General features: G+C 43.6%; 2 protein-coding genes across 9 annotated transcripts in view; one reads left to right on the plus strand and one right to left on the minus strand.

The window, feature by feature from the left end:
- Positions 1-4,556: 4,556 nt before the first annotated feature.
- Positions 4,557-22,241, plus strand: Tmem243 (transmembrane protein 243). 2 transcript variants are annotated; one of them, XM_006990444.4, is made up of 5 exons: positions 4,557-4,699; positions 5,003-5,278; positions 19,383-19,433; positions 20,448-20,552; positions 21,686-22,241. In XM_006990444.4, the coding sequence occupies exons 2-5, from the start codon at positions 5,201-5,203 to the stop codon at positions 21,806-21,808; spliced, it is 357 nt and encodes a 118-aa protein (XP_006990506.1). In that variant the 5' UTR covers positions 4,557-4,699; positions 5,003-5,200; the 3' UTR covers positions 21,809-22,241. The 2 variants fall into 2 exon arrangements, with proteins under 2 accessions (XP_006990506.1, XP_006990507.1); XM_006990445.4 differs by having other exon boundaries at positions 4,562-4,699; positions 5,100-5,278.
- The window catches only part of Dmtf1 (cyclin D binding myb like transcription factor 1), a 55,622-nt gene continuing 50,119 nt past the window's right edge, over positions 22,029-27,531 (minus strand). For 5 of the 7 annotated variants that reach the window (XM_076566306.1, XM_076566304.1, XM_042272709.2 and 2 more), the window contains 4 exons: positions 25,593-25,748; positions 24,871-25,245; positions 23,741-23,885; positions 22,029-23,549 (listed from right to left, as the gene is read on the minus strand). In XM_076566306.1, the coding sequence (XP_076422421.1) occupies positions 23,440-23,549; positions 23,741-23,885; positions 24,871-25,245; positions 25,593-25,748 (786 nt within the window). In that variant the 3' untranslated portion in view covers positions 22,029-23,439. The remainder of the gene's footprint in view (positions 23,550-23,740; positions 23,886-24,870; positions 25,246-25,592; positions 25,749-27,531) is intronic. The other 2 variants (XM_076566305.1, XM_076566303.1) reach the window with 1 other exon arrangement.

Here is a 27,531-nt window from a genome sequence, read left to right on the forward strand (position 1 = left end):
GGGGCAACGCTGGAGAGCTCACCCTGGTGGTGAGGGCAGGGGAGAGATGTGGACTGACCAATCCTGCAATTACCCAGGCCCAGAACCAGGGTTATGTGTTGGCCCATCCCAACATCCACACCATCTGTGATCTGTGGAAGCACGTGAAGGGGCTGGTCCTGCAGATCCAAAGCTGCAGGATCTCCACAATACAGGGCAACCACAGGATATACAAGAGGAGTCCCAGTGAGGATCCAGTATCGATAGTGTAGCAGAATCAGAGGCCTCAAACCAGACCAATGACTCTCTGCAATGAACACTTTGCAATTAAAGATATCTAGACAAAAGGGTTTAATGTGTGACTCACTGTGACACACTACAACTTCCATAATGAGATTTTCCTTTTTCCGTTTTTTTTTTCTCTTAAATTTTTTTCTATCTTTGTGGGAGGTTGCAATGCCAGAGGGCAGATATGAAGGGATGGGGAAATGAATGGGATCCAGATGCATGATGTGAAAAACACAAAGAATATATAAAAAGAAAGTAAAAAAAAAATCCTGTATTTCTCACAAGCTATCACACTACACTTGCTCATCTGGAGACCTCACATTGAGTGCCAGAGCACTGCTTACCCTGTTATTAACATTCACGTGCTTTTTCTCTTTCAAACACTCTGCTGCCGTTGTGTTGAAAGGAGTGGATCTTAAATGCTGGGTTTACCTGTTCCCTGACATTGTCTGGCAGAGGGTGGAGAAGCTGGCACACCTAAAAATCAATCCAAAATCTGTACTGAGCTAATCAAAATTCTTTATGCGAAGGGAGAGGGGTGAAGTTCCGTGGTAGAGCACTTGCGTGCCAAGTCTGAGGCCCTGAGTGTGATCCTCAGCACCATAAACAAGATAAATAGCGACAAAAATTGTGTGTGTGTGTGTGTGTGTGTGTGTGTGTGTGTGTTGCTTTGAATAAGAATAGCCCCCGTAGGCTCGTATATTTGAATGGTTGGTTATCAGTTGATGAACTGTTTTGAAGAATTAGGAGGCGTGGCCGTTTTGGAGTGGGCGTGTCTTTGTGGGGTAAGGTATGGCACTGGGGGTGCCTTTAAGGTTTGAAGAGCCCAGGCCAGGCCCAGTGCAGCTCCCTCTGCCTGCTGCCTGTGGATCAGGACATAGCTTTCAGCTCCTTCTCCAGCACTGTGCCTGCCTGCATGCCACTATTCTCCGCACTGTGACAGTCATGGACTAACCCTCTGAAACTGTAAGCAAGGCCCCAGTTAAATGCTTTCTTTTATAAGCATTGCCTTGGTCATGGTGTCTCTTCACAGTAATAGAACAGTGACCAAGACACTGTGAATCCAAGTAGAAAAGCAGCACATTGAGTCTGCCAAACAGTGAGAAGCCATGGAGCTATACTATAGGTCAATTTCCCCAAATTTAGCACCCAAACCAATGAAATCCATGTGGGGAAGTGTCAGGAGTAGGCATCATGAGAAAGCTGAAATTTATGGGGAAAATGAAGCAGTATTGAGAGAGTTGGTGACCAGAGAAGCATTGGTAGAGTTAGGTCTTTGCCTCTGAGTCAACCTTTCCTCCTAATCACATTCTACAAAAGGATCTGGCCTTGCCAGCCTGCCTCCTTGCTCTCCTCATCCTGCTTCATACTCCCCTTTGGGGATTTGATTTAGAAGTCTTCTATCATGAGGCTTTTCCCTGTCATTTGAAGCCAGTGGGCATCCCACACATATACCATCATACACACACTGTCCAGATGTAGGGCTGTCGTCTTAGCCAAATTAACAGTCTTCAAGAGTCCTGCTGGGGGTCTATTGTAGAATATTAGTTAAAGATGTGTTACATTATTTTATGCTGTGGAATATTTGTTTAATGATGCAAAGATGTGTTGCGTTCTTTTATGTTACATTTGTTTAACTCTGGGAAGCTGTGTTACTGTGCCTGTCTAAAACACTTGATGTTCTAATAAAGAACTGAATGGTCAATAGCGAGGCAGGAGAAGGGATAGGTGGGGCTGCCAGGCAAAGAGAATAAATAGGAGGAGAAATCTGGGAAGAGAAGTTTGAAGAGTGAGAAAAGGAGGAGAGGAGGACACCAGGGGCCATGTATGTAGGGGTTGGCGATTTAGCTCAGTGGTAGAGCGCTTGCCTAGCAAGCACAAGGCCCTGGGTTCGGTCCTCAGCTCTGAAAAAAAAGAAAAAAGAAAGAAATGTATGTAGAATAGAGAAAGATAAAAGCCCAAAGATAAAAGGTAGATGGGATAACTTGTAGATGAATTTCTAAATGGTCTTATTAAATTAAAAAACATGGAGCCAAATATAGGGGTGAGAGCTTCCTGTATACCCACGTCTAATATGCCTTGCTGTTCTGCCATCTGATTTGCTCTCTACATTCAGCTACATCACTTCCTCTTCCTATACAGCTCTGTCAATTCCTGTCTGTCTGTAGAGACCTACAGACCTCCATGGTTAACTAGTTTTGGAATTTAAGGTGTGTGCCACCACACCTGGGTCTGTTTCCAGTGTGGCTTTGAACACACAGAGATTCTGCCTGCCAAGTGATAAGTTTAAGGGCGTGTGCTACCCTTGCCTGACTTCTTTGTTTACTTATAATGGCTGTTCCCATTCCTCTGATCTCCAGGTAAGCTTTATTTATTAACGCATAAATACCTAGCAAGCGCAAGGCCCTGGGTTCGGTCCTTAGCTCTGGAAAAAAAAAAAAAAAAGACAAAAGACCAAAACACAAATAAAATATCACCACATTTCAGCACAAATAAAATATCACCACAATAACTTAAAATATCACCACAACATCCATGAATTGAGCCACTCCAGCATCCACCCCATCAATGAATTGCTGGAGCACGTGAAGGGGTTAGTCCTGCAGATCCGCTGTTGCAGAATCTCCATGACACAGGGCAACAGCCGGATGTCCAAGAGAAGTTTCAGTAGGGGCCCAAATCGATAGTGTAGCAGAAGCCAGACCAATCAATGGCTCATTGCAATGAACACTTACAATAAAGATGTACGGACTAAAGCGTGTACTGTGTGACTCCTGTGTCACACGGCTTCCATGATGAGATTTTTTTTTTTTATTTTATTTTCAGGGAGGAGGTTGAAAGGGTAGAGGGTAGATATGAAGGGATGGGGAGATGAATGGGATCGGGGTGCATAATGTGAAATCCACAAAGAATCAATAAAAAGTTTATAAGTATATATGTATATATTTCTTTAATTTTTCCAGAATTTTATTTTCACAATATTGATCCTTCAGAATTTTAGAGTTTAGGGATTTTGATTGTCCTGTATTTTAATTTTGGTGTTATAGCATCAAAGATTGGCCTTTGGGATTGTTGCCTAAGCCCATAATTGTATTATTCTGGCAGATAATTGCTCGGCACACAGCAGATTCTCAAAGTATTGTTTTGTTTTTATTTTTTTGAGACAGGGTCTTGTTATGTAGCCTAGACTGACCTGGAACTCTTGTTGCTCCGGCCTTTCAAGGATTACAGGTGAGAGCCTCAAAAATAAGTTGAATGTAGCTGAATGTAAGTGGATGAAGTTATTTGTAGGATCGACTAAACTTTTTTTTTGTTTTGTTTTTTGTTTTTTGAGACAGGGTTTCTCTGCGTAGCTTTACGCCTTTCCTGGAGCTCACTTGGTAGCCCAGGCTGGCCTCGAACTCACAGAGATCCGCCTGGCTCTGCCTCCAGAGTGCTGGGATTAAAGGCGTGCGCCACTACTGCCCGGCCGACTAAACTTTTAATAGAATTAGGTGCCAGATTATGTAGTATTGCTGTTGTTAAGGGAAAGTCGTGGGTAAACAGCTAATTTGTAAAACACGTATAGTGATTGGCAGGTCGGGATACGTACAATTCGTAAGTGTTCTCAGCGCTGGAGATCCTTTGTGGTTGTTATCCCATTCCTGTTCTAAACTGTTGCGTAGTCACTGGAACCCGCGTCTAGATTCTGAGCGTTGCGTGGCTGCGTTGCCTCTGCTCAGTCTCTGCATACTGACACTTTCAGAACTCTCTTGAATCTAGGTATTACAGTGTCGGGACAATCCCGTGTAGTTTGGTTTTCAGTGTTTATAAAGGACTCCAAACGTAGAGCCACGGTATTGTGCGGCCTGTCTCCTTCCATCCAGCTCTCTAAGGCCCAGGACTCCAAAGAGGCCTGGGATGCGGAGCTCTGGCCTGTGGCAGCAAACGTGTTTAGTCAGCACCTCCATGGACCAGTGAAAGAAATAGCTAGCACCTTTCTACCTGTTTATGTCCTCCAGGACCTCTAACTCTGTATGTAATACAGAATAAAACAAGCATACAACATCCCAGCGCTTCCCGTACTGTACAGTGTTCAAATCCAAATCCTGGAGTGGTCGAAGCAGGCCACTTTTTGAAGACGACAGATTCGAGGTGTCTTCGGAACCGTGCTTTGGCCACGTGCACCGGGCAGCCGCTCACTGCCGGGGACACGTGTGGCTGCGGAGACCCGCGCGGGGCGGAGGAGAATCCGCACCTCTGCAAAAAAAGCTCCGCAGGCGAGGCGGCGCCTCTGCCCGTGGGATTGGCTGCCTGGGCCGTGACGCGGTCTGGGCGGGCCCGACCGGTTTGCGACAGTGGCCGCGGGTCCGGGATCGGAGAGCCCAGGGGACTCGCCGCGCGGTGCCGGGGTCCCGCGGGCGTCTGGGGAGCCGTGGCCCGGGGCACCGAGGTCTGGCCTGCGGGCTGGCGGGCGCAGCCGGGGCTGCGGGGAGCTCGGGGGACCGGACGCGGGGACGGGACGCGGAGCGGGCGGATGCCGAGCACTCGGCGGAGGAGCCGGGGCGGTGTGCGGGGGCGCTCGCCCCGCAACTTCACTCCCGCCCGCCGCCCGCCGCGCGGGGGACTCGGGCCGGGAAAACTTTGTTCCCCGCCGAGCCGAGCCGAGCCGAGATTGGGGGCGGCGGGCGCGGGCGGGGGCGGCCGGCGGGGCGACGGCCAAGCGCTGTTTGTTTCTTTTCACTTCCTGCGGCAGCCGCTGGCGATGAGGACGGCGGGGCTAAGGCGGAGCGGCCGCGGCCCCCGGGAGTGACAGTCGCCCCGTCGGGATTTCCCGTCCCCCTCCCCCCCAGGGCCCGGGCCATGCGTGCGCCGTGAGGGGCGGGCGTCCCGACTCGGCGAGCTGATGCGGACTCGCTTTTGAGCGGCTAGGGTGGAGAGAAGCAGCCCCAAAATGGAGGACTTTACCGCCCGGACCTACGGGACCAGCGGCCAGGACAACAGACCTCTGTTCGGGGAGACGTCCGCCAAGGTGAGTGCGGGAGTGGGCCCCGGGCCAGCGTGCGCCTGGCCCGCCTCCCTCCATCCCGCCGGCGCCTGCAGCGGGCCTGGAGTGGACTTGGAAGTGGAGAGAGCTGGTCCTGCAATCCCGCCTCCCTCTCGGGATGTTTGCCCTGCACTCGTCCTGTCTCCAAGAGCAGGTTGGAGTGGTGCAGAAAGTTCCGAAAGTTCTGGGCAGCTTGTGGGAAGCCCTTCACGAGAGTGCGGAAACCCCACGGTGGAGGGAGATTCCTGGGCCGGTTGCACAACCGCACTCTGGAGCCGTGCTTCAGGTGTGCGTCTGGAGCTTCCGCCCAGAGCCTAGGGTTGCTTCTGATGATTGTGTACCTAGGGTCCTTAAGGGGTCTGTGCCGAGGTTGTGAAGCAGTTATGTGAGGGTGGATGTTGGCCACTGTTCCAGGAGGTGATCAGAGGGTCCCAGCGCCCAAATAAGCAAAGGCTCAAATAAGAGAAGTCCTTGAAAAGAGTGTAACACTTCTCAAGAAGCTTGATTAGGTAATGCTCCTGGACAACAACTGAAGAGGGCCCTTCTCTGTACTCAGCATTAACTTTCTGAGAGGTCTGGGCAATATTAACCTGCCGTTTCCCCTTCTTTTGTAAATGGCGTTGGTGATCATTGACCCCTGATAGAGGGCTGTCAGACTTTCGAAAGTTACCGCACTTAGTGCAGAGCTTGGATTTCTTACGTTTGGGGAAGAGCCTGTAGAACACATAGGGAACTTCTCCACCACCCTGAATTTGGATGCTGCCAGTCTGCCTAAATTCCACATAGACTTTGCTTTATCTTGGAGTGTTTTAATAAAACATTTTCAGCTTGATGTCTAGATTCTTGTGGCTTTACCTAATCTCAGCTCACTGTGCTCATGAACTCTTGGTTAGTAATGTTCCTGTCAGCGCAGACGTTACTAAGCATTCGTTATGAACAGGGTCCTGGATGCTGAAGGAAAGCGGTCAGGAAAAGAAGATCTGAATATAGCTATATAGAGATCTAGGTGGATGTGTCCTGTGTCACAGTGCAGGGGAAATGTGTTTTGGGTACAAAGAGAAACTGGTTGTATTAATAGAGAAAATTCAACCAACTGTCCCCAAATCATTATCTCCTGCACTTATCTTGCTGAGCACTGGGTCTGAGCGATTGGGACCACTTTGAGCTCCACAGACCCTGTAATGCAGCCATACTGAACTTCCTGCTGGACTTGTGGACTGTGCAGACACACAGAAGCTGGGGGCAATTCACTGTGTCAGTTTCAGCACTTGGGAGGCTGGGGTGGAAGGAACACTTGATCTCAGCTGTTCAAGGTACACAGTGCAACCCTGACCCCCAAACAAAATCAGAAGCTTAGAAAGCAAAACAGCTAAACCTCCAACAACTGTGTAGACATGGAGAAATAATTGATGCTGTTGACCAGCCCACTGCCTGATGCTTGAAAGTTTCCTACCGTCCCTCATCCATTTGAAACCCATCCAATGACATCAGTGTCCAAATATATCTCTGCTCATGGCACACCTGAGTCCAAGTGTACAATGAATAGCATGCCCTGCAGTACTTAGGCAGCTTTAGGAAAAAGTTAAGAATAATAATATGTAATTACAACTCTTACAACTGCATGGCTCAGCCTGCCTGTGAGGTGGACAGGACCATTGTGGATACATGGAGAAAGGAAAGAAATCCATGGTTTGGCGTGAGGCAAAACGTGTTTCCAATAAATTGAGACGCCTAACCCGAAGGCGAGGCACCTGTCTTTGTTTACAGTAGAGACTATTTGTAGGCTGGCGGGGGCAGGGGACCAGAATGTGATCCTAATAATGATGGACACATTGCAGTATGGCCATTCCTTTGGACAGTAGGAACTGCTGGCACTGGAGGAGTCGGGATTAAAGAAATCTCACTCTCTCCCTTGTATGTGGGTGTCTGGCTTACCCCCTTGCAGAGGCCAGGAAACCAAGACACAGTAGCCACTTAAGTGGAAACTTAGTAATAGTGAACTGCTGTTTGCCAGAAAAACATCTAGAGAGGAGAAAGCCCTCTTCCTTATGACCAGTTCCTAGAGCTCTTGTGATCCTCTTTCTGTAGGACAACCGAGAGTGTGGAGGTGTGCAGTTACAGGTGTGATCCCTAATCTTTAAGGTGAAGAGGACTGAAGCCCAGACAGGAGAATCTGGAGAGCTTGTGTTTCCTCAGTGCTAGGCAACAGGCTGGGCACTCAGCTGTCCCTTGTTTGATCATCAGGGTCCTTCCTGAGATGGAGGCTTTATTTCTAGTGTACAGCCAAGGAAGTGGACTTCACAGTGTTACTTGTGCAGGGACATGTTACTTCTCTGGCAATATTTTGCCAGTTCCCTTTTGTGAGTTGAACAGTGAGGTGAATAGTAACTTAACCTCATAGCCTGTATGGAGTACTCTCGGCACACTGTAGACAGTCACATACTTGTCCCCATTTCCCAGGATGTTGGGGAGAAGTGGTTACCTCAGGTCAAATGGGGAGTTTGCACTCACGACACTGGAATCTACTATAGAAGAAGAAACCTAACCTGGTGGACCTTGAGCAGCCCCCGAGTGGGCAGCCCCGAAGGGCCGTCTGCCTTCTGTACTGAATGAGCACAGTGATTTTAAGGAGGGGAATTACAAATGTATTCAGTCTTCAGTGTGATATTTAGGAAAAGCTTCATAGATGGAGCCATTAAAACTTCTTGTTACATTTGAGGGATACTGACTGAGGGAATGGTGGTCATTTTTATTAGAAACTACACCTCATTGATACTTTTGGAAATGTTATCAATCCTGGTCAGGATATCAGAATGTTATTGTCATGGTTTTAACCCCTTTCTTCCCAGCCAGGAGACAGCAGGATTGTTTTGAGTCTGAGGCCAGCTTAGGCTATATAGTTCCAGGCCAATCTGAGGTATAGTGTGAGACTCCATTTCAAACAAAACTAAAAACCAAAACCTCTAAGTTCTGTTCCATAGTACATTTCTGTCAGATGAAAACCAAGTATGGTAGAGAGCAAAATAATGACTGACGTTTCTATGCCCATGTTGTAGTTTTTATATTTAAAAGAGCACGGCTCATATGTGGACCCCAAGAGCAGGGAATATATGCTTGCCTAGCAGGCACAGGGCTCCAGGGTTAATTCCCTACCCCACCCCACCCCCAAACTCTGCCCACTCACACACCCAACTAACCAAAATACCCAGAAAAGACTTAAGCTCAGTGGTAGAGCATTTGCCTAACAAATACACAGTCCTGTGTGTTTGATCCCCAGCAACTAACTCTCTCTCTCTCTCCCTCTCTCTCTCTCTCTGTCTCTCTCTCTCTCTGTCTCTCTCTCTGTCTCTCTCTCTCTCTCTCTGTCTCTCTCTCTCTCACACACACACACACACACACACACACACACACACACACACACACTCTACAATGAAATATTTGGGCCTTATATGTAATTTAGAATTTCTTTGTAGACCAAAATATTTAAACCCATAAATCCATTGTTTCTGTTATATAATCAATATAAATTAAGATTTTAAAATGTTTTTGTACTAAGTCTTTGATGTCCGGTGTATGTTTTATGCTTGGAGTCCATTTCAGTTCAGATTGGCCACATTTCAGGTACTAACCACACACCGCCAATCCTGTCATTTGGACAGTGTGTTCCAAAGCTAGTGGATTATGGTTATGGGTTTGCAGCCCAGTTTATGAATGCCTTCCTTTGCTGTGAGAGTTTCAGAAGCTGGACGTGCTGATTTTTTCTCTGAGGCTAGTTGATGAGGGTGGGATTAGTACTTCTGCGTTGGTAGTGTGGCCTCCTTTTAGCCCCAACAGTACAACCTAGTTCTACCCCGACTGTGGGAGCATTCCAAGACATGGCTCTGTAGAATGCCTTGTGGTAGACCCAGGACTCTTTCTTTGTTCTCCCATCTCCTTCCCTGCTGTAGTGTGAACTAAAACCTGGAGATAGTCCCTCTGCTGTCCTTGGTTTTAGAAAAACACCTGTCTCACCAGGCAGTGGTGGCACATGCCTTTAATTCCAGCACTCGGGAGGCAGAGGCAGGTGGATCTCTGTGAGTTTGAGCCAGCCTGGTCTACAAAGTGAGTTCCAGGACAGCCAGAGCTATTACACAGAGGAACCCTGTCTTGAAAAGCCAAAAAGAAAAAAGAAAAAGACCTGTCTCTACAGTAAATTGTTGTCCGGGGTTGAGTGTCATCATTTCTTGACTTTGTAGTTGGTTGCTAGGTATCCGAAATCAGTTTCAGCTGTCGAGGCTGGGTGGACTTGGGTGGGAAGAGAACAGTGATTCTTTCGGTGGGAAAGCATTTCCCCACAGCTAATGCAGATGGGCAAAGAACAAATGCTTCACTTGGTGGAATATAACACAAGATGGTTTCCAGATGAATGTGTTCCAGTGATGATAATGGAGAACAAAGTATGTAGTTACTCTCCTGTTGGAAACTGAGAGTGAGGAGTTGCTGGAGTGGACTCTAGCAGATAGCACGGGGAAAGGAAGCCCCTGTACAGGTTAGTGGACTCTGAGGCTTAGATACTTGGTTCTAAGAGCAAAATCCTCTTCCCATATCCCCCAGTAAACAAGTAAGCAAACAAGTAGCAGAACCAAGATTTTTTTTTTTCATTACTTGTAGTCCTAACTGTTTGAACTGGGAACATTCAAATGTAAGATGAGGATGCTATTTATTGGATTTCAGCCCCTTTAAAAATGTTTCTTTCCGATTAAGGTCATCACTGCCTCTCTTGCTCAAGGTTCCACAAGGCTGCCCTCCAAGGAGTGTAAGCTTCTAGTTTCTCATCTTTCTGTGATGCTGTGAGCACAGCTCTGTCTCCCTCGAAGGAGAGCTAGTTGCCAAGGGACTGCAAACAGTTGCCTTTTCTCATCTAGCCTGCCAAATCACTTTCAGTTCCTTGTGCCAAAGTCACAATTCTGGACAAATGGATGCAGTTGACTTTTCCCTTTCTTCTCTGTATGTTTCTTCCTCCTGTCTCAAGATCAGTGGACTTGGGTCTCTGGGGATGGGCCTCTGGCAGGCATCAGATCTTTGGAAAGCTCTGCAGAAGACATCCAGAGAGGGTTGGGATACACTGGTTATACCTTGCTCTGTGCCAGGTCCATCCAAGGTCACATTTCTCCTCTGATCTCTGGAACTGCCTCCTTTTTCTCCCTCTTCTGGGGATTGAACTCAGGATGTCAGGCTTGAGTGGCAAGTGTTTTGTGATCTTACTGTCGTGCTGCCTCTGCCCCCAAACATGAATCCTGTTCAGTCTGTCTTATTTTCTGCTTTGGAAGCTTACAGCCCTGCTGCTGTCCTTGTCTCTCCAACAAACCCAGCTGTTAAGAGGGGCGCTCTGGCACTGGTCTGTGTACTGTGAGGAACTTGGGTAGATGTGGCTTCTTATAGAGTATGGTCCCTAAGTGAAGGAAGGGGCTGTTGACTCATCCTGCGTGTGGATTTTAAGTATATTAAGTTTTAAGTGATCTGAGGGACTAGCATCACCCCAAAATAACCTGTAGTCTCGGGAGATTCTAAAACAACAAAACGCAAAGGCTTCTGTTCAGAAACTTGGACTCACTGGCTGCCCAAACAGGAAGTGGTGTTTTAAACTCTCGGGCAATTCAATTACTGTTTCTCTTCCTGTTGAGGTATATATAGCAGAGGCCGGTAGTAAATGGGTGAATAATACAGTGTTGTGTAAGAAAGAAACCAAGTTTGGCCTCCTAGAGGCTTTAATGATTTACTGTTCTCTGGGAAGACTGGACTTTTGCTCAGGTGTGGTAATTGCTTGCTTTTCATGAACTGAATAAATTACTTTTCTTATGGTCAGATGCAGGTCATGCATAGATATGGTATCAGGCCGGGCGGTGGTGGCGCACGCCTTTAATCCCAGCACTCGGGAGGCAGAGGCAGGCGGATCTCTGTGAGTTCAAGGCCAGCCTGGGCTACCAAGTGAGTTCCAGGAAAGGCGCAAAGCTACACAGAGAAACCCTGTCTCGAAAAAACCAAAAAAAAAAAAAAAAAAAAAAAGATATGGTATCAGTATTTTCTGAGCTCAGATATTTGATAAGCTTGAGTGTCCTTATGGGAAGTGAAATGAATTTAAAGTTACTGGCTGCTTTAAAAATTGGGGCTAAGCATGGAGGATTCAGTTCAGCTCCCAGTAAGCTCTGAGGAGTCTAATCAGTCATTAAAGAATTTGCATTGGACATGGCCACCTGAATATGCCACCATTTACCATTGAATGACACCTGTTCTGTTGTAAGGACTTTTATTGCCTAATCCTTATAGTAACCTAACAAGTTGTACACAACTGCAAGACTACATCTTAAATGTTAAGTGACTTACCCAAGCCTACTGGTTGGTATGTGGCTGAAGAGAAGGTCTGTAAGTCAGTGTTTATGCAGTCTGCCATTCTGAAGCTTGGGTGCACATCATTAGTGTGCTTCTGTAGGTACCAACTGTTTTTCTCCCCTTAAACATGAAGATGGTGTTTGTGCTCTATTTTTACTTTGATTTCCATAAATGGTACTTCAATGAACATAATCTATTTCAGGTATCTGTGAGGAGAGTCTGGTAGGATGAATGTTCAAAAATATTTATAACCTGAAGATGCTTCAAAATGTGAATATGATGAAAAAAGAGGACATTAACAAATGTCTGTGAATTAACTTTTTCTTGATCAAAACGAAGAGGGAATTTTGCATTCATATTCATGCATAGCAGTGCAAAATGTGTAAAGCTGTCAGTGTGGATGTATTTTTATTTTTTATTTTATTCTTTTGAGACAGGGTCTACATAGCCTTGGTTGTGGTTGAACTATGTGGACCAGGCTGGCCTCAAACTCAGAGAAATCAGCCTGCCTCTGCCTCCTGAGTGCTGGGATTAAAGGAATGGCCACCTGCATTCTCGAAACCCCTTGCCTACATCTCTGCTTATGGTTCTGTTCAGAGTTCATGGTTTCTTTGGGAAGTCTCAGAAAGGTTATACCAATGGGCAGAGTTCACTCTTCTCTAGAGTTAGCCAGTGAGGCAAGCAGCCTCATTTTCCACTCCTGTGGATGTCATTTGCCCCTCTAGTTGGCTCTGGTGACCATGTAAGGGGAAGACCCCATGTAGGCAGGGCCATTCGACCCAGAAGAAACACGGACAGGGCACGAGGTTTCTTACAACAGAAACCCTCCCACATTTCATATCTTCTTAGGGATTTTTCCCCCTTAGGGCTATCTTACCCAGCCATTTCTAGAACTTGAATGACATGAAGTTTTCCTCTGTGATTGGAAGAAAAACAAGTAATTTCTGAAAGTCCATCTCTACCTTATAGCCTTAAAATCATTGTTTGGGAAATGTGAAAGAAGGATGTGGCTCAGGCCTGACTCCCTCCCTCTAGGTAAACAGTAGGAAGTTCTGCTAGTGGGCTTTGCGTGCTCACACATTGCTTTGCTTCCTTACTAGAAAGTATACCTAGTATTCAGAGATATTGATGAAAGTGTGGTCTGGGCAGCTAAGCACGGATAGATGTCAGAATGTTCCCTTTCATAGCTGGAGTTCTCAAAGATGTCAGGTCAGACTTCTGAGTCTTGACCTAGAAGCATGCGTACAATTGTAACTGGGCATGGTGATAGCAGATCTCAAGAAGAGGAGTCCAGTGCAAATCAGTGAAGTCCACAACTACATCCCAGGAAATGTGCTAGGTTGTGTGTCTTTTCTCATAGATGGTAAGTGCTGGAGGGGAGATAGAATGTTCTTTTCCTTCTCTTACCATTGCTTATTAGGCTTTACCTGGTCTTTCTGTTCTTAAGTACACTCCTAGAACAAAATGCCACTTGGTGTGTAATTTGCAAAGGACAGAATTTATCTTCTTACTGTTCAAAGAGGTTGGGAAGTCCAAGACAAAAACGTCCCCAATATTGGTGTCAGGCAGGGGCTGCTTTCAAGGTGGTGGCTTGTTGCTGCCCCCTAGAGGGGAGTAATGCTGTGTTCTCAGCGTAGTGGAGCGACTAGGCCTGCAAGAGGCTTTCAGGGGCTCTGAGCCCTTGCAGGAGGGCACCCACACCTTCCGAAAGATGATAGCTCCCCTCTCTTCCTCTTGTCCCCCCCTGCCCCCGAGATTGGGGGAATGGGCACTCCTTTTTCTCCTAGCACTTTGTTTTGTGGGGATGACTGATACAATGGGTTCAAGAACAGGACTGAGAACCTGAGGTGGGAGAGAGCTTAGAGCCTCTTTCTGGAGAGGTCAGAAGCAGGTAACTCAAAAGACTGGGAAGCACAGTGAAGGACTAGCCGAGGATAGACAACACAGATCTAGTAAACCTAGTTTCTGCCTTTACCATGTAATCATCTTGATGCATTCTGGGTATTGTGGTTGGCAGAGGAATATGATGAGGTACAATGAAGTCACTCTGAGCATTGGCAGCCCCCAGAGGCACATGGCTTGGTTTTGCCTTGATTTAGAAAAAGGTGCTCTTCTCGGAAGGGGAGGGCATGTGTGCCATGGTACAAACTTAGAAAGTGTATCATTGGGCTGGACTTCCATTATATGAAGTGTCTCAATAAGAGTAAAAAAGCCTTGGCCTTACCATCCCCAACTTTGACATGTAGAGGAAGAGATGACTCAAGTTCTAGGATAGTTTAGACAGATCCAGAGCAAGGCTTAGAGGCAGTGCCCAGTAGTTGTTGGGGGTTTGGATCACATGGCCCAGGCTTCCCAAAGATTTATCCTCCAGGGAGTGTTCTGTGCATTTTTGAAATTGCTAAGCCCAGTTATCTGCAAGAGAGGTCCTCAAGTCACAGCTTTGGTGTAGTAGATTGGTTATGTTCTGGCTAGTGAATGTAGTTCAGTTTTGGGGGCGGGGTGGTGGTGGAGCCTGGTGGAAGGAGGATTTGGCATAGCAAATAGTTAAAATGAAGGGAAGAAGTTGCTATGACTGAAAGTTGTATGCTGGCCCAGAAAACAAATGTCCAGCCTGGTGAAGTCTTGGCTTATGGAGTCTAGGATTAGCACACAGGGGTGTGAGCTGTACGCCAAGGTTTGGAGATGAGCAGCATCTCTGGAGAGCTTTAAGTAGTTGACAGTGAATTTGTTCTTATGTCATGGTTTTGGAGTGGAAAAAGGAACATTCAAGCGTGCAGTGTGGAGACACACCTGGGAAGGGGTGTGACTCTTCAGGGTAACCTCCAGCCCTGCCCCCACCTTTTCCAAGAGTGTGCAGGAGAATGTGCGTGAGGCATATTGGGTTTTTCTTTTCTCCTTTCCTGTTGTTTCCTCCCTGGGAGTGCTGAGACACATTATTTAAGTACAAAGCCCTGGTAATCACTGCCTTTTCCTGCTCTAGCAGAAACTGACCCTTCAATAGAGCTAGAAAGATGTGGACCCTGGTAATTCCCAAAGTTTATTATTGCTGTTTCCTTGAAATCAACAATAGCATATCCCAGGAAGCACTTGAGAGGATGTTGAGCCTGAGGTACAAGACCAAGCCATGTCTTCTGCTGTTCTGCTACATGTCCACCCCACAAGGCTACATTAGGTTCTGACAGGTCAGGCCGCAGGTGAGAGTTGAGTACCCTCTACTGGTATGAGGCATTAAGGAAAATGCTGAAGGAGAGGCCACCTTTCCCACTGTTCACTGACAGTCTCAGGGAAGCACATACATAGGTATTGTATCTTACAGTGTGTAAGTGTAAAACCTGGGTTGTCTTTGGGGGCCTTGAAGTAGGAATCTCTCTCCTGAGGGATGATATCCAGAAAGGGTTTATAGTGGAAATGTTTGGAGTTTAGCAAAATTGGGAGTGGCATCTCAACCATTCCACCTCCCAAGTTACAGTTCACTCATTTGGGAAAGTACATGTCATATCTTTAGCTTATTTTATGGACCAACATAACTGATTGTTTATGAAATACAGCATTTCCTATATTCGTGTGTTTATATCATGCAACAAATTTTGCCTAGGGCTAGAAGTTTGCCTCACTTGATGATCTAGCATGATGGATACTTTGACTAGTGAAAATTAAAACCCTGAGCTGCCATGAACCTCATAACAGTGTCCCTTGTCTTCAAGATGCCTGGAATCATGGGCAGTATAACTTAAGAGCCTTTCTCTTAGCTAAGTACTAACCATATACTGTGGCTATAACTTAGCTTTTGAAGTGCAACAGTAAAGTGAACACAATATTTCCCTTTGGAGAACTTCATACAGATGTTTGTACTGTATGTTAATTACAGTAACCTTCCCCCCAGCTCTACCACCTCACTTAAAGGTCATATTCTCACTTTTCTTTGGCATATCTAAATTGCCAGCCTCACTCTATTAAGTAAAAGCATAACACAAATGAAGGTGAAGTCTGACAGCTTGAGTTGGCTATGCGAGACAGATGGCATGGGTATTATGTAGTCTCAGTACTGTGCAAAGGATGATGGTGATGTATGCGTGTCTATAGGGTAGGATGGGACTACACAACAATTTTATCATGCTGCTCAGAATATACAGCTTAAAACATAAATTGTTAATTTTTGCAATTTCCCTTTTGGTATTTTTGGATTGTTAACCACAGGTAACTGAAGACATGGAAAGCAAAGTCCATTGAGGACGATTATTGTACTAGACTTAAAATTTAAATCAGAAACCATTTCATAGGCAATTTCCCCCTAAATTCTCATGCCTCTTCCCACTTCTTAACGTTCTCTAAGCCCCTTTAGAATTCATGCCCTCATCTTTTTATTGTTACTTGGGTTTGGTTTAGCAGAAAGCCTGATTTAGGAGGAGGTAAATTTACATGTAATTTGCCATGGAAATGGAAGGCTGAATACAATGCTTGTCAGCATTCTAAACTCTATAGCAACAGGGTATTCCCCAAGAGTAGACGGCAGCTGCTGGCTGCTGGTTACTTGGGATGTTACTGCCAATATCCTACAAAAGCCATCACTGTCTGAGTGTCAGTCCGAGGGCCTGTACCCGTTTCATCAGTGCACTGGGTGATGACTGACCAGGCAAGATTGGGGACTCTTTAGTTAGAAGGTGACTGGGCCTCCTTTGACCCAAGTGTAGTCTGAAGTGGATTCAGAACTGTAAATTATTGAAACTATCACTTTGCTCATTTTGGTCTAGCAAACAAAACAGGGCTTAAGGGATCTCCATTTGGGGTTACATAGCTAAACAGTGGCAGAGTAAGCTAAAAACTAGGATAAAAATAAAATGGGGGGTATGGAGAATGGTAGTTTCTGGGAAAAATAAACACCAGCTGCAGACACAGAAAAACTTGAGTTCCAGTTTCTCTTAGAAATGACAAAGTTTAAATGCAACATCATCTCCATATACAATTTAGCTCAGTTGTGGAGCACATTCTTCCTTTAAATGACCTTTGATGCCTTAACTAGTGATTGAATCATTCTGTTCTTTGGAGATTGGACCTAGAAGAACCTGCCAAACCCTGAAATACAATCTTTGGTCCCAAGCAAAGGATTTCTGTCCTAAGCTTTGAACTCTCAAAATGGTTTGCTCAAGGCTCATACCAGATCTTGTTAAAAATATTTTTTTGACTCAGCATATCTGAAGCAAGATTTGATTTTGCATTTAAACGGGCTCTTAGGTGAGGCTAAGGCAACTGGCCCATAGTCCATATTGGAATAGCTAGGCTTTGGTTACAGCATTTTAAGTGAAGTTACAAATTAACTCAGTGGTGGTTCTCACCAGGATTTACGGTTGTCTATAGCAGGAGACCCGGAGGCAAGGCACTGGCTTCGAGAAAGAAAACACTGTTAGGCATTTCTGCCACATCCCCAATAGTTCATGTCATCTTAGGAACAACTGAGAGAACTACTGTTAATTCAGGAAGAGAACTGCCATTGAGTGACTATCTAGAAGCCAGGCAGGGAAAATCTATTTAGGTATACTTTCATTATAATGATCAAAGCAGTTATGCTGCTCTTAATAGGCTAATGGGACATGCTACTAATAGGCTTTGTGAGGTGCCATCTGCCACCCGACAGCCTTGTCCATAGCAGTGGTGGCTCTTAGGATATGCTGTCCAGCACGGAATGTTAACTTCAGTGGGAACATTTTTTTGATAGTCTTGTTTCTTTACCGTAGAATTAGAGGACACCTTGGATGTTTTGATATTCTTGACCCTTTTTTTCCCATGTGCAAATCATACTGCAATTTCATCGTTAGATGTATGTATGTGTGGTATACATAGGTATGCACACATTGGAGGCCAGAGGTTGATGTTTGATGTTTTCCTTGATCATTCTACATATTTTTTTGAGATAGGTCTCTTAACTCAGCTACTCTGGCTGGCCATTGAGCTCTACAGACCCACTTTGTCTTTACACTCCATCCACTGACTTACAGATGTATGCTGCTGCTGTGTCCAGCTTTCATTCTTTAAAAAAATTGTGTATGCTGTGCATGTGGGTGACCAGAGGCCAGAAGAGGGTGTCAAGTCCCCTGGAGCTGGAGTACAGGGACTTGTGCACTCATCTCTCCAGGCCCCATGTCCAGATTTTTATGTCAATGCTGCTGGGGTTTGAGCCAAACTCCGGTCCTTTGGCTTGTGCGTAGGCACTTTACTAAGCCACCTCCCGAGACCCCTCAGACCTGGTTTTAGAAGCTAACAAAGTCTGGTCAGTTGCTCTCCATTGTTTTGTTTTATGTCCCCCTGCCCCGACTGTTACTCCTGATTTTGGCAGACAAGCTGCTGTGACCTTTAGAAACTGTGACTCACCTTGGTTATTATACACTTCTGTTGGTGACAGCTGTTAGGGTATGAAGACCCACAGTAAATGTCTGCAAATCTCTAAGAGCAGATGGACAGCTGAAACTTTCATACTTGTACAGATTTTATCCTTGTGCACTTTGGTAAAACACATACATTGGCCATATGTGGAGGAAGTTAAGTGATTAATGAATTGCTCCCAGGTCTCTTTCCTAAGAAATGGTCTTAATTTCTGGTGGACTCTGGTGGGCTGTGGTGCGAAGATCTCATGAGTTCTTGATGCAGTTAGGGTGTGGTTGTGGTTTAGTTTTCCCTTCTAACCTCTGATCACTGCCTTCAGCTGGAAGAGTTGTGGTTTGTCCTGGCATAGGTCAGGCACACACCAAACCTGGCCTTTCTACACTCTCGGCTTTGCCTACCACTTTAATTTGTGGTTTTCAAAGGTAGAGAATTTGGAAGAGGTTTTAGTTTGTTGCTGTTTCCCCCTTTCTGTTGATACTAAAACAATCTTTCAAGGGCCAAAGTGGTATGGAGCCTGCCCAGCATAACGTGCAAGGTTCAGTCCCAGTAGCACCTGCTCCACAAATGCAAATTCGTGACGCGGCTTTGGTTTCTCACAAATAAGTTGTTCTCAGTGGCCCTACAGTACTGTTTTAAACCCAACCTTGTTGTACATAGTTCCTTTTCTCTTGGGATGGGGGTGTTGGGGAGTCAAGCCTGGGCCTGTGCATGCCAGGCAAGTGCTGTCCAACTGAGTGACGACTCCAACCCTTGTTCTGTAATTCTATAAAGAACTTACCAATCTCATTACTTCATAACATAGTTACACTTGGTTTTGGAGCTAGCTCCAATTTTTGGCAAGTAGTTTAAAACACACTGGGCCTAAGTTTACCTTAACCTGTAAAATGTAGATTCCCTCTGCTTTAGATTTAGGTTAGGCTGAAAACCACAAGAAAACATAATGGATAGGGCCTTGGCTCTTCAAAGAATTCTTTGTTTAAATTACTCAAGTCTTACAACGTTGGAGAAAAACAATCCAACTGGACTAGATAGCTGGTCCTTTCTAAGAGAGCCAAGTGTCTCCAGGTAGACAGAGCCACCTCCTCTGTCACCTGTACACATCTCCATCAGTCTGGTGCCAAGGTTGGCAACCTGAATACCACCCCCCTCGTACCGTTCCAATAAGCACAGGCACTCCTCAGCTGGCCTCATTTCCAGAACCTTGTTCACATTTTTATTAGCAGCTTTCTTTGGAAGGTGTCAAAGGGCCAGCTCTTGGTCTCTTCAGTCTGTAAGATTCCAGCTTCTGCTTTGGCAGCCCTGAATCCAAGTCATCCGCCTTACAAACTCTTGTCTCTTTCAGGACCGAATCATCAATTTAGTTGTTGGCAGCTTAACCACCTTGTTGATTCTAGTAAGTATTTTTTTTTTTTCCATTTATAATCTTGGCCAGTTGAGAACTTTACTATCAATCCTCCCAAAACAAAAGACTTTTAAAGAGGGTGTGAACATATAGATATTCCAATCATGGCCAAGTTCAAAAGAGTAAATATAAATCAGTCAACTGAGTTGGCCATGATTACCTGCCTGGTCAATCTGTACAAATGATGGTGGCACTAATCATTGACTGTCACCTCTCCCATTTCTTTTAATGTCTTGAATTTACTCTGGCCAGGTTTTAAAAGATTCAGACAGTATATGGTTTATTTTTAAATTCTGTATAGTGCATCAGAATATGTGATATCTGTATCTGTCTATCAAAGTAAAAAGCTGTAGTCTGTAAAGTCTCATAACCAAGACTAAATTTGCTAAGAGAACAAACCTTACTTTTTCCATAGCTTTTTAATCTAAGGTAGAAACAAAATGGCAATTAAAAACCTATCTTTTAGTATTTTTTATAAACTAAGCCAAACCAGCTTTGTGTATATTCACTTTTTTTTCCTCTAACTTTGTAATTTAATTCCCCATAGTATCTTGGCAATGCTGAAAACAAAGACAAAGACATTAACAGTCTGTGCATGAGTGTGCGCCACACCATTGTGGGAGAGCTTTCATAAAAATGGAATGCTTCACAAACTTCACGTCACCTTGTGCAGGGACCATTCTAATCTGCGTACTGCTCCAATTTTAGTGTCTGTTCTACCAAAGTGAGCACTACTCACTTTTGGTAGGAATATTTACAATACCAAGATAATCAGGTCTTTTTCTAGTAGGTACTAATCTTGGGAATGGGATTTAAATGATGGCTAACTTTGTTAACGAAGGTTTCTTTTTAGACTGGTTTTACCTTCTTTTGTACTTGATGGAAAAGTTAGAAGTATTAAATAATTCAATGTAATTTTATGATGCAAAACGTATTACCTTGCTCAGCCGCAGTCTAATTACACCTTGGAATTCCTCTTAAGGCCTTCCATGTCTCTCCACACAGGTGACCCTCATCAGTGCTTTTGTTTTCCCTCAACTACCTCCCAAACCACTGAATGTATTTTTTGCTGTCTGCATCTCTTTGAGTAGTATTACTGCCTGCATACTTGTGAGTACTGTAGGACTTGAATCTTTGTAAGAATATGGTAGTGCTTAAATTTCTAGTTCCTGGGTCTATATAAAAGGGCATCTCTCTTTTTTACCCCTCATCCAAGGATAATCAGAATTCCCCTTTCTTCTCAATCCCAAAGTTCAAAAGCCTGAAGAAAACTATTTCCTTGATGGGTAGACATGAAAGTTAAGAATTGCCACAATACTTCTGAAAAAGCACACAGTGACTATACATAGGGCTCAGCAGTCTGGATTCCAGGAACACCCTGGATTACTTGTAATTACGTATGGGTCCACTTGGATCTGTGATGTCTCAGAAGGGAGACAGTTAACACCACAATTCCCAGGAAACATGGCTAGCAATTCGTAGTTCTACCTGTCACAAGATGGCTATAAACACAGAGCCCTTTGTGTGCTAGAAACACCCACCCCTAAAGAGGCCTGGCTCTTACTTAGAGGTTATCTGTTGGGTTTGCCCTTCAATTCAAACAGTCAAACCTTGGGGAGAAGTTGTGATTCTGTGGGAAAGATTCTCTAACAGGCAAGGAGCCCTGGGTCTGACCTCCAACACCATTTTTAAAAAAGCATTAAGGTTTTTGTTTGTTTGTTTTTTAAAGTAAATCCTTAAGTTGTTCCAAACCCACATAGGTTTTAGGCCATAACACTTAGTTAGAACTAGTCCTAAGTTGAATCTACTTCAAAGTTTTCTTGTCTCCTATGTTCTGCAGCCCCAAGTGACCAAGGTTGAGATATTAAATTATTTACAAGTAGTAAGCTCTCTTATATCTGAATCAGTCACATAAATCTAAGTGCCTTCCTTTCTAGTAATTCAAATATATTTAAGATATATCGAGATACATGTTCTTATCTAGCTTGATTGGTATACTACTTTGATCACAGAACCAAATACATCACAAAAACAGGAATATATACTATTTTGGACCATGGAAACACATGTAATACTACTACTTGAATCATAAACAATTATGGCGGCATTGGCCTAAGGAATGATGATTAACTGAAGACTATCTTAGAATAATAAATACTATGATATCCACATAAAAAGAACTAGTTGTATTTTACATTGTAATAGTTGGTCATTACTTAAATTTTATTTGATTCTTCTTTTAGATCTACTGGTATCGACAAGGAGACTTAGAACCGAAATTTAGAAATCTAATTTACTATATCTTATTTTCTATCATCATGTTATGTATATGTGCGAACTTGTACTTCCATGATGTGGGAAGGTGAAGCTGCCAAGAAGAAACACTTACCAGGACACTCTGTGAATTAACTGCTGGAAAAAAGTATGCTGAAGAATCCTCTACAGAAGTCTGGTACATGATTTTCATGTTAATTGTAACTCTGAATTCCCTCTTGCAAGGGAGCTGTATCATAGATCTCTGCTTTCCTTTAAGAAGCTGAAACATTCCAGCCTCAAATGGCAAAGTATTTTCACTTTTGAAATTAATTTCATTTTTTACAATTTAATTGCATGGCTCAAATCTTGCATTTTAAGACAAATACTCTTTTATTTCTGTTAAACTGGATATACAATTATTGTTCCCTAGGCAACCAACTTTTGCTTATTACTACAGTTTCACATTAATAAAACACAGATGGTGAAAAGACAACTTTGATTGTGAAGATCTAATTACAATAATAAATAAAATAATTTATACAAGTTTCCTTTTTTTTTCCTTCTGACTTTTCTATAAGGATCATATCATTAAAGCCCTATAGGCTTGTTTTGGCTTTACCCTTAGGAATGACTCTTGATTTGTTTTCTTTTGATAAAGAAGCAAATTTTGGCCGGGCGGTGGTGGCGCACGCCTTTAATCCCAGCACTCGGGAGGCAGAGCCAGGCGGATCTCTGTGAGTTCGAGGCCAGCCTGGGCTACCAAGTGAGCTCCAGGAAAAGGCGCAAAGCTACACAGAGAAACCCTGTCTCGAAAAAACCAAAAAAAAAAAAAAAAAAAAAAAAAAAAAAAAAAAAAAAAAAAAAAAGAAGCAAATTTTGTTTTTTAAAAGTGCCTGAGGGAGAATCTATACTGGACCCCCAACAGGTAATGCACTAAGTGAACAGCATACTCTAATACCCCTCAACTATTTTCTGGGCAATTTATATAGTAAAACATGTAATAAAAAGTCATGGTTATCAGACACAGGCAGTATCACTTGCCCTCACTGAATTACTTCAAAGTGCTAACTTGTAAAATCCTGGCTGTCTCTGATAAGGGGTCATAACTGCTTTGCTATGGTGGGTTTTGTTATTTTATCCACATTCCCTTTAAGAGTTAAAGACTAAAGACCTGTAGTGAATTTTCTTGACTCTTTAATGCTTTCCTCTACCTTGCCTCAGTCAGCCCCCACTGCCAGCAATGGGGTAACCGGAGTAACCTTCACAACCACCCCCCATGTTCTTGAATCTCAATGCTGGCCACGTCAGTCTTTCTGAAGGTCACTGCTAAGCTGGACCATGTTGCTCATCTAACCTGAGCTATACCCAGGCCAACCCGAGTCAGGACAGAGTACAGTGTCTAACTGCAGAGGTGAGTGTTAGTGCTCGCTGAAAACCAGGGCAGTTAAGCTTTGGTGACTAAGTAGCTGCAGTGATTGCAACTCCCTCTTGACATAAAACTTAACAGGTCTGGGCAATGAACACGTCTATGCTCCATAACACACTGTCATAAATTGGACCTCAGATGATGTAGTTAAAAGGAGGAAAAAGGAACAGCAGCAACAATGTGCATGGCTTCCGCACAGTAGCTACGTACAAGCCAGAGGAATGGCAAACCAAAACTCTGGGGATCGCTCCTTTCTTTGGAGATAAAGTAATTAACAATGTGGCTTCTTTACTTGAAGTACCTGTTTCTAACAATCTAGTGACAGTTTACCAAGTCCTCCACATCCTTTGAGTCTTCAGAAACAGGACTGCCTAAAGATGATCCAATTATATTTGATTCTTCCTGATGATGTTGGAATATGGGATCTGTAATGAGTTAAGTTTAAATAAAGTTAGTATTAAATGTATTTTACTCATTATCCAGTCCAAGTATTTTACCAACATGTAGGATTTAGTCAACAAGAGAACCAATAGATCAAGAGAAGATTAACATGATAAAGCTGCCTGATTTTACCCCTCCAGTTTACCAGGCTCATGATTCAGTCTTAGTACAGTACCTGTTAGTGTTGTCAAAGGCAAGACAGAGTCAGTGTCTATAACATCAGCTGCTTGGATAAAGCCATGTGGTGAAGGGACGATAAGTATTGTTTCATCATCAATTGTTTGATGAACTTGGTGTACTATGGTGGGAGACTCTAAGTCCTAAATAATATTTAAAAAAGGAAACAAAAAAAAAGATAGACTTACATTCCCCAAGTACGTCCAGGTCTGTTAGCACTTAGCTCTCAAATATCCTCCATTTTAAAATTAGAACATAAAGGTTAAGACCTTAAAAAGATGGGTCTATGAACCTCAATAATCTCATAATGTAATATAATGAATATTGATAAAAAGATCTTAAAACCAACAAATTGTCCTATGTCATTTGTATATAGAAAAAACAATTATGTTGCATTGTGTGATGTATCTGGAATCTATGATTACCCACACCACCCAAAGGTGCTCCAGGGAGTAGATGCTAACAAATGCCTTTCAATCTGTTGCCTGTGGAGAGGGGATACTTCAGTGAGGAACTATGCTCAGGTATATCCAGCAACAGGAGCCGGTCCACTAACAACTTTTTTCTTTTTAAATAATTTATGGCCAGCCTGGGCTACCAAGTGAATTCCAGGAAAGGCGCAAAGCTACACACAGAGAAACCCTGTCTCGAAAAACTAAGTAATTTATTTGTATTTTAGGTACACTAGTTTTCCCTGCATGCATGTCTGTGTGCTGGATCCCTCGAAACTGGAGTTACAGTTGTGAGCTGCCATGTAGGCATTGGGAATTGAACCTAGGTCCTCTGAAAGAGCAGGCAGTGCTCTTAACCACTGAGCCATCTCTCCAGCCCCCACTAATAACTTTGTCAGTCTGAAGAAAAAAAGGGTACTAGAGCAGTGGTTCTCACACTGGGTGGTTGCAAACCCTGTGGGGTCACATATCAGATATTAAATTTCAATCAAGCAGCAAAATTACAGTTACGAAGTAGCAATGAAAGAATTGTATGGTTAGGGTCACCACAACATGGGGAACTGTACTAAAGGGGCTCAATTTGGAAGGTTGAGAACCACTGCTCTAGCAAGTATCTCTCCTTAGTGAAGCCCAAGGTAAAACCCATACATAGGCTGCAGTCTCCTCCACAGCTTACCTCAGTAACATAAGCACTAGCCAAGTCAGACGGTGGTTCTTCCTGCTTAAGGTCGGTGTCAGCGATTTCTTCCTCTGTTCTGACCATAACACTATTCATCAGTTCTGTGCTATTTTGGTCGCTGAATTTAGACACATGAGTATTAAATGATGGTTGTATAGTCATCTTAGGCCGAGGAATTTCATCTGGGAAAGTGTCAGCTTCTAGTGCGTCTGGAGGCTCAGGAAAATCAGATGAATGAAGATCACTATCAACTGTGAGTTCTGCTTGGGATATTGAAGAAGCGATGTCTTCTGTAGCAACAGTTTGAATAATGACTCTTGGTGTGTGACACTGCACTGTGACATTGTCACTTGTGTTCAACAGATGTTCTGGCTATAAAATAGTAAAGGAAACTATCAATGACAAAAACTAGCAGTTTCCCTTCCCATATCTTTCACCTCTGCAACTACTTTAATCATCACTTTTCTAGAATCTGTGTTTACTTCCCAGGGAGTCCCTTCCTCTTGTAAATCCCCTATTTGAATGGATATCTATCTACTAAAAAGGCAGTAGTGGCGATTAGAGGTACACCCAGTGAAGAATGAAGTACAGAATACCACAACTGGGGACAAATGATACAAGTAGTACTCTGATACCCAACCCAAACTCCTTTACATTTCTATCAATTAATCCTGACCCATAACAGACACTCAAAAATGAAGTATAATTATATAACATACGGATAAAGCATGAACAATGATCTGTTCAGGAGAAGCAGGAGCAGCAGCTGCCAGGGTTACTGTGGGACTTGTGGTCAGAGTTAGGGGAAGGCCTTGACTTGAGCTTGTTTGAAGAAGGTAGGTGCCTGGAGTACCAGTGGGCTGTAAATGGAAAGACTAAAGAAGAAAAAGAGGCTCAACACAGGTACAAAAGCCTATGGATTACGTCTACATCTGCATTTAAGGAAACTGATTTGAATTTAGTAGCTAGCGATGTACTTGCCAATCATGAAGGTACAAATGGCAAAGGGAATACTCTTCATTATGTATACTGTTTCAATATCTGAGATGTAATGAATACAGCATTTATTATATCTTTTGCTCCATACATTTCTAGTTCTGGTCTCAACTAAGCATCAACATGGTAGGTTCATGAGCCACCACGGGCAATGCAGTAACCCAATTCTCAGTCACCTCTTCAATCTTTTCTCTGTGGTAAATAAACCAGCAAGATGTCTCAGTGAGTTAAGGCACTTGCCACCGAACCTGAGTTTGATCCCAGGACTCACTAAGTGCAAGAGAACAAACTCTTACAAGTTACCCTTTGACCTCCATCAGCATTAAGGCATGTACCACACACCCCATAACAAGATGCATTAATAACAACAACAACAACAACAGTTTAAAACACCAAGTTTTTGAGAAGGCACATTGGCAGTGTTTATTTACTTGAAATGTTTCTAGTAGAGTGATTTTAGGAAATACTCCTCTATTAAGGAAAATGAAGATGCCATTTGAAAAGGTTGTTAACTAGCAATACATTTATCTTTTGAGGTTTTATAGTGATAGATTGTTATTGAGTCAGGGTTATCCTAACAAGCTGTAGAGTAAGTATTTTGTACTTTAGGGAGGGCTAGGTAAGCTGGAGAGTTTGTTTTTCAGTATAATTATCTGGGCCAAAGTTCCTTTCCTGTGTCCTGGATCCCTGAATACAGGTTTTTTTCTTATTGCTAACAAGGAGATAATACCTATGTTTCACAGAAAGGGCTGGTAGAATTAGAAATGATTATTGAAGTGCCTACCACCACTGGGAACTCAGTTTTTCTCTGCTTTCCCCAAAAGTGAAAATGATTGGTTTTCACTTTTGGGGAAAGCAATCATTTTTCTAAGGGTTACAAGTACTTATCATAGCTAGGAATCAGTGCCAATACTGTATACAAACATGCACTTCAAGTGTTTTAATAAACTAACGTCTCTATATATTTAAGAAAATTATGTATTTGGGTGATTTGCCTGCTATTGGTACACTCAATATGAGCCTGGTGCCCTCAGAAGTCAGAAGGGTGCTAAATTCCCTGGAACTTGAGTTACAGATGGTGGTGAGCCAGCATGTGGGTGCTGGGAACTGAACTTGGGTCCTTGGAAGAGCAGGCAGTGCTCATAGTGCTGAGTCTCAGGCTCTTAAAACACTTTGTTGTGATCTCCTAAGGAAAAAGCCTTAACACTACCCCAATACGCCTTTCTCAAATAAAAATAAACAAGCATAAAATGAAAGTTCTGTTATGACCAGGGTTAAAAACACTGTGCATTCCTACTGTGAGACTACTATAGTCTCTCAAGTCCAAAGAAACAGAAACAGAACCTTCAGGTCTTCTCGTGCTCTTCAAGGGATTTAGCTAAAGGGCGTTGACTAAATTATTGTACTAGTTAAATTATTGTACTAATATGTAATTCTTCAAAATAAATAAATCTTGAAGTAACATGAATAGTGTTTATATTTTCTTAATAAAATAGGAACTAACTCCGGGCTTGTTTTAGGAAGGAGGGCACGAACTGGGATCTTGACTTCTTGAATTTTCATTGCCTCTAAAAGAAACTCTATACATTTAAGTCATGACCCATTTTCCCCACAGCTAGAGGCAACCAAAATTGACTTGGATTATATCCAGATATTTATTTG

Source organism: Peromyscus maniculatus, chromosome 3 (genome assembly GCF_049852395.1).
Source record: "Peromyscus maniculatus bairdii isolate BWxNUB_F1_BW_parent chromosome 3, HU_Pman_BW_mat_3.1, whole genome shotgun sequence".
NCBI classification, from domain to species: domain Eukaryota; kingdom Metazoa; phylum Chordata; class Mammalia; order Rodentia; family Cricetidae; genus Peromyscus; species Peromyscus maniculatus.

Bases quoted from the DNA above. Each gene is read 5' to 3' on its own strand.
- Tmem243 (XM_006990444.4), top strand. From the start codon at position 5,201: ATGGAGGACTTTACCGCCCGGACCTACGGGACCAGCGGCCAGGACAAC. The intron at 19,434-20,447 runs GTAAGTATTTTT...CTCTCCACACAG, and splicing joins TAACCACCTTGTTGATTCTA to GTGACCCTCATCAGTGCTTT. The intron at 20,553-21,685 runs GTGAGTACTGTA...TTCTTCTTTTAG, and splicing joins GTATTACTGCCTGCATACTT to ATCTACTGGTATCGACAAGG.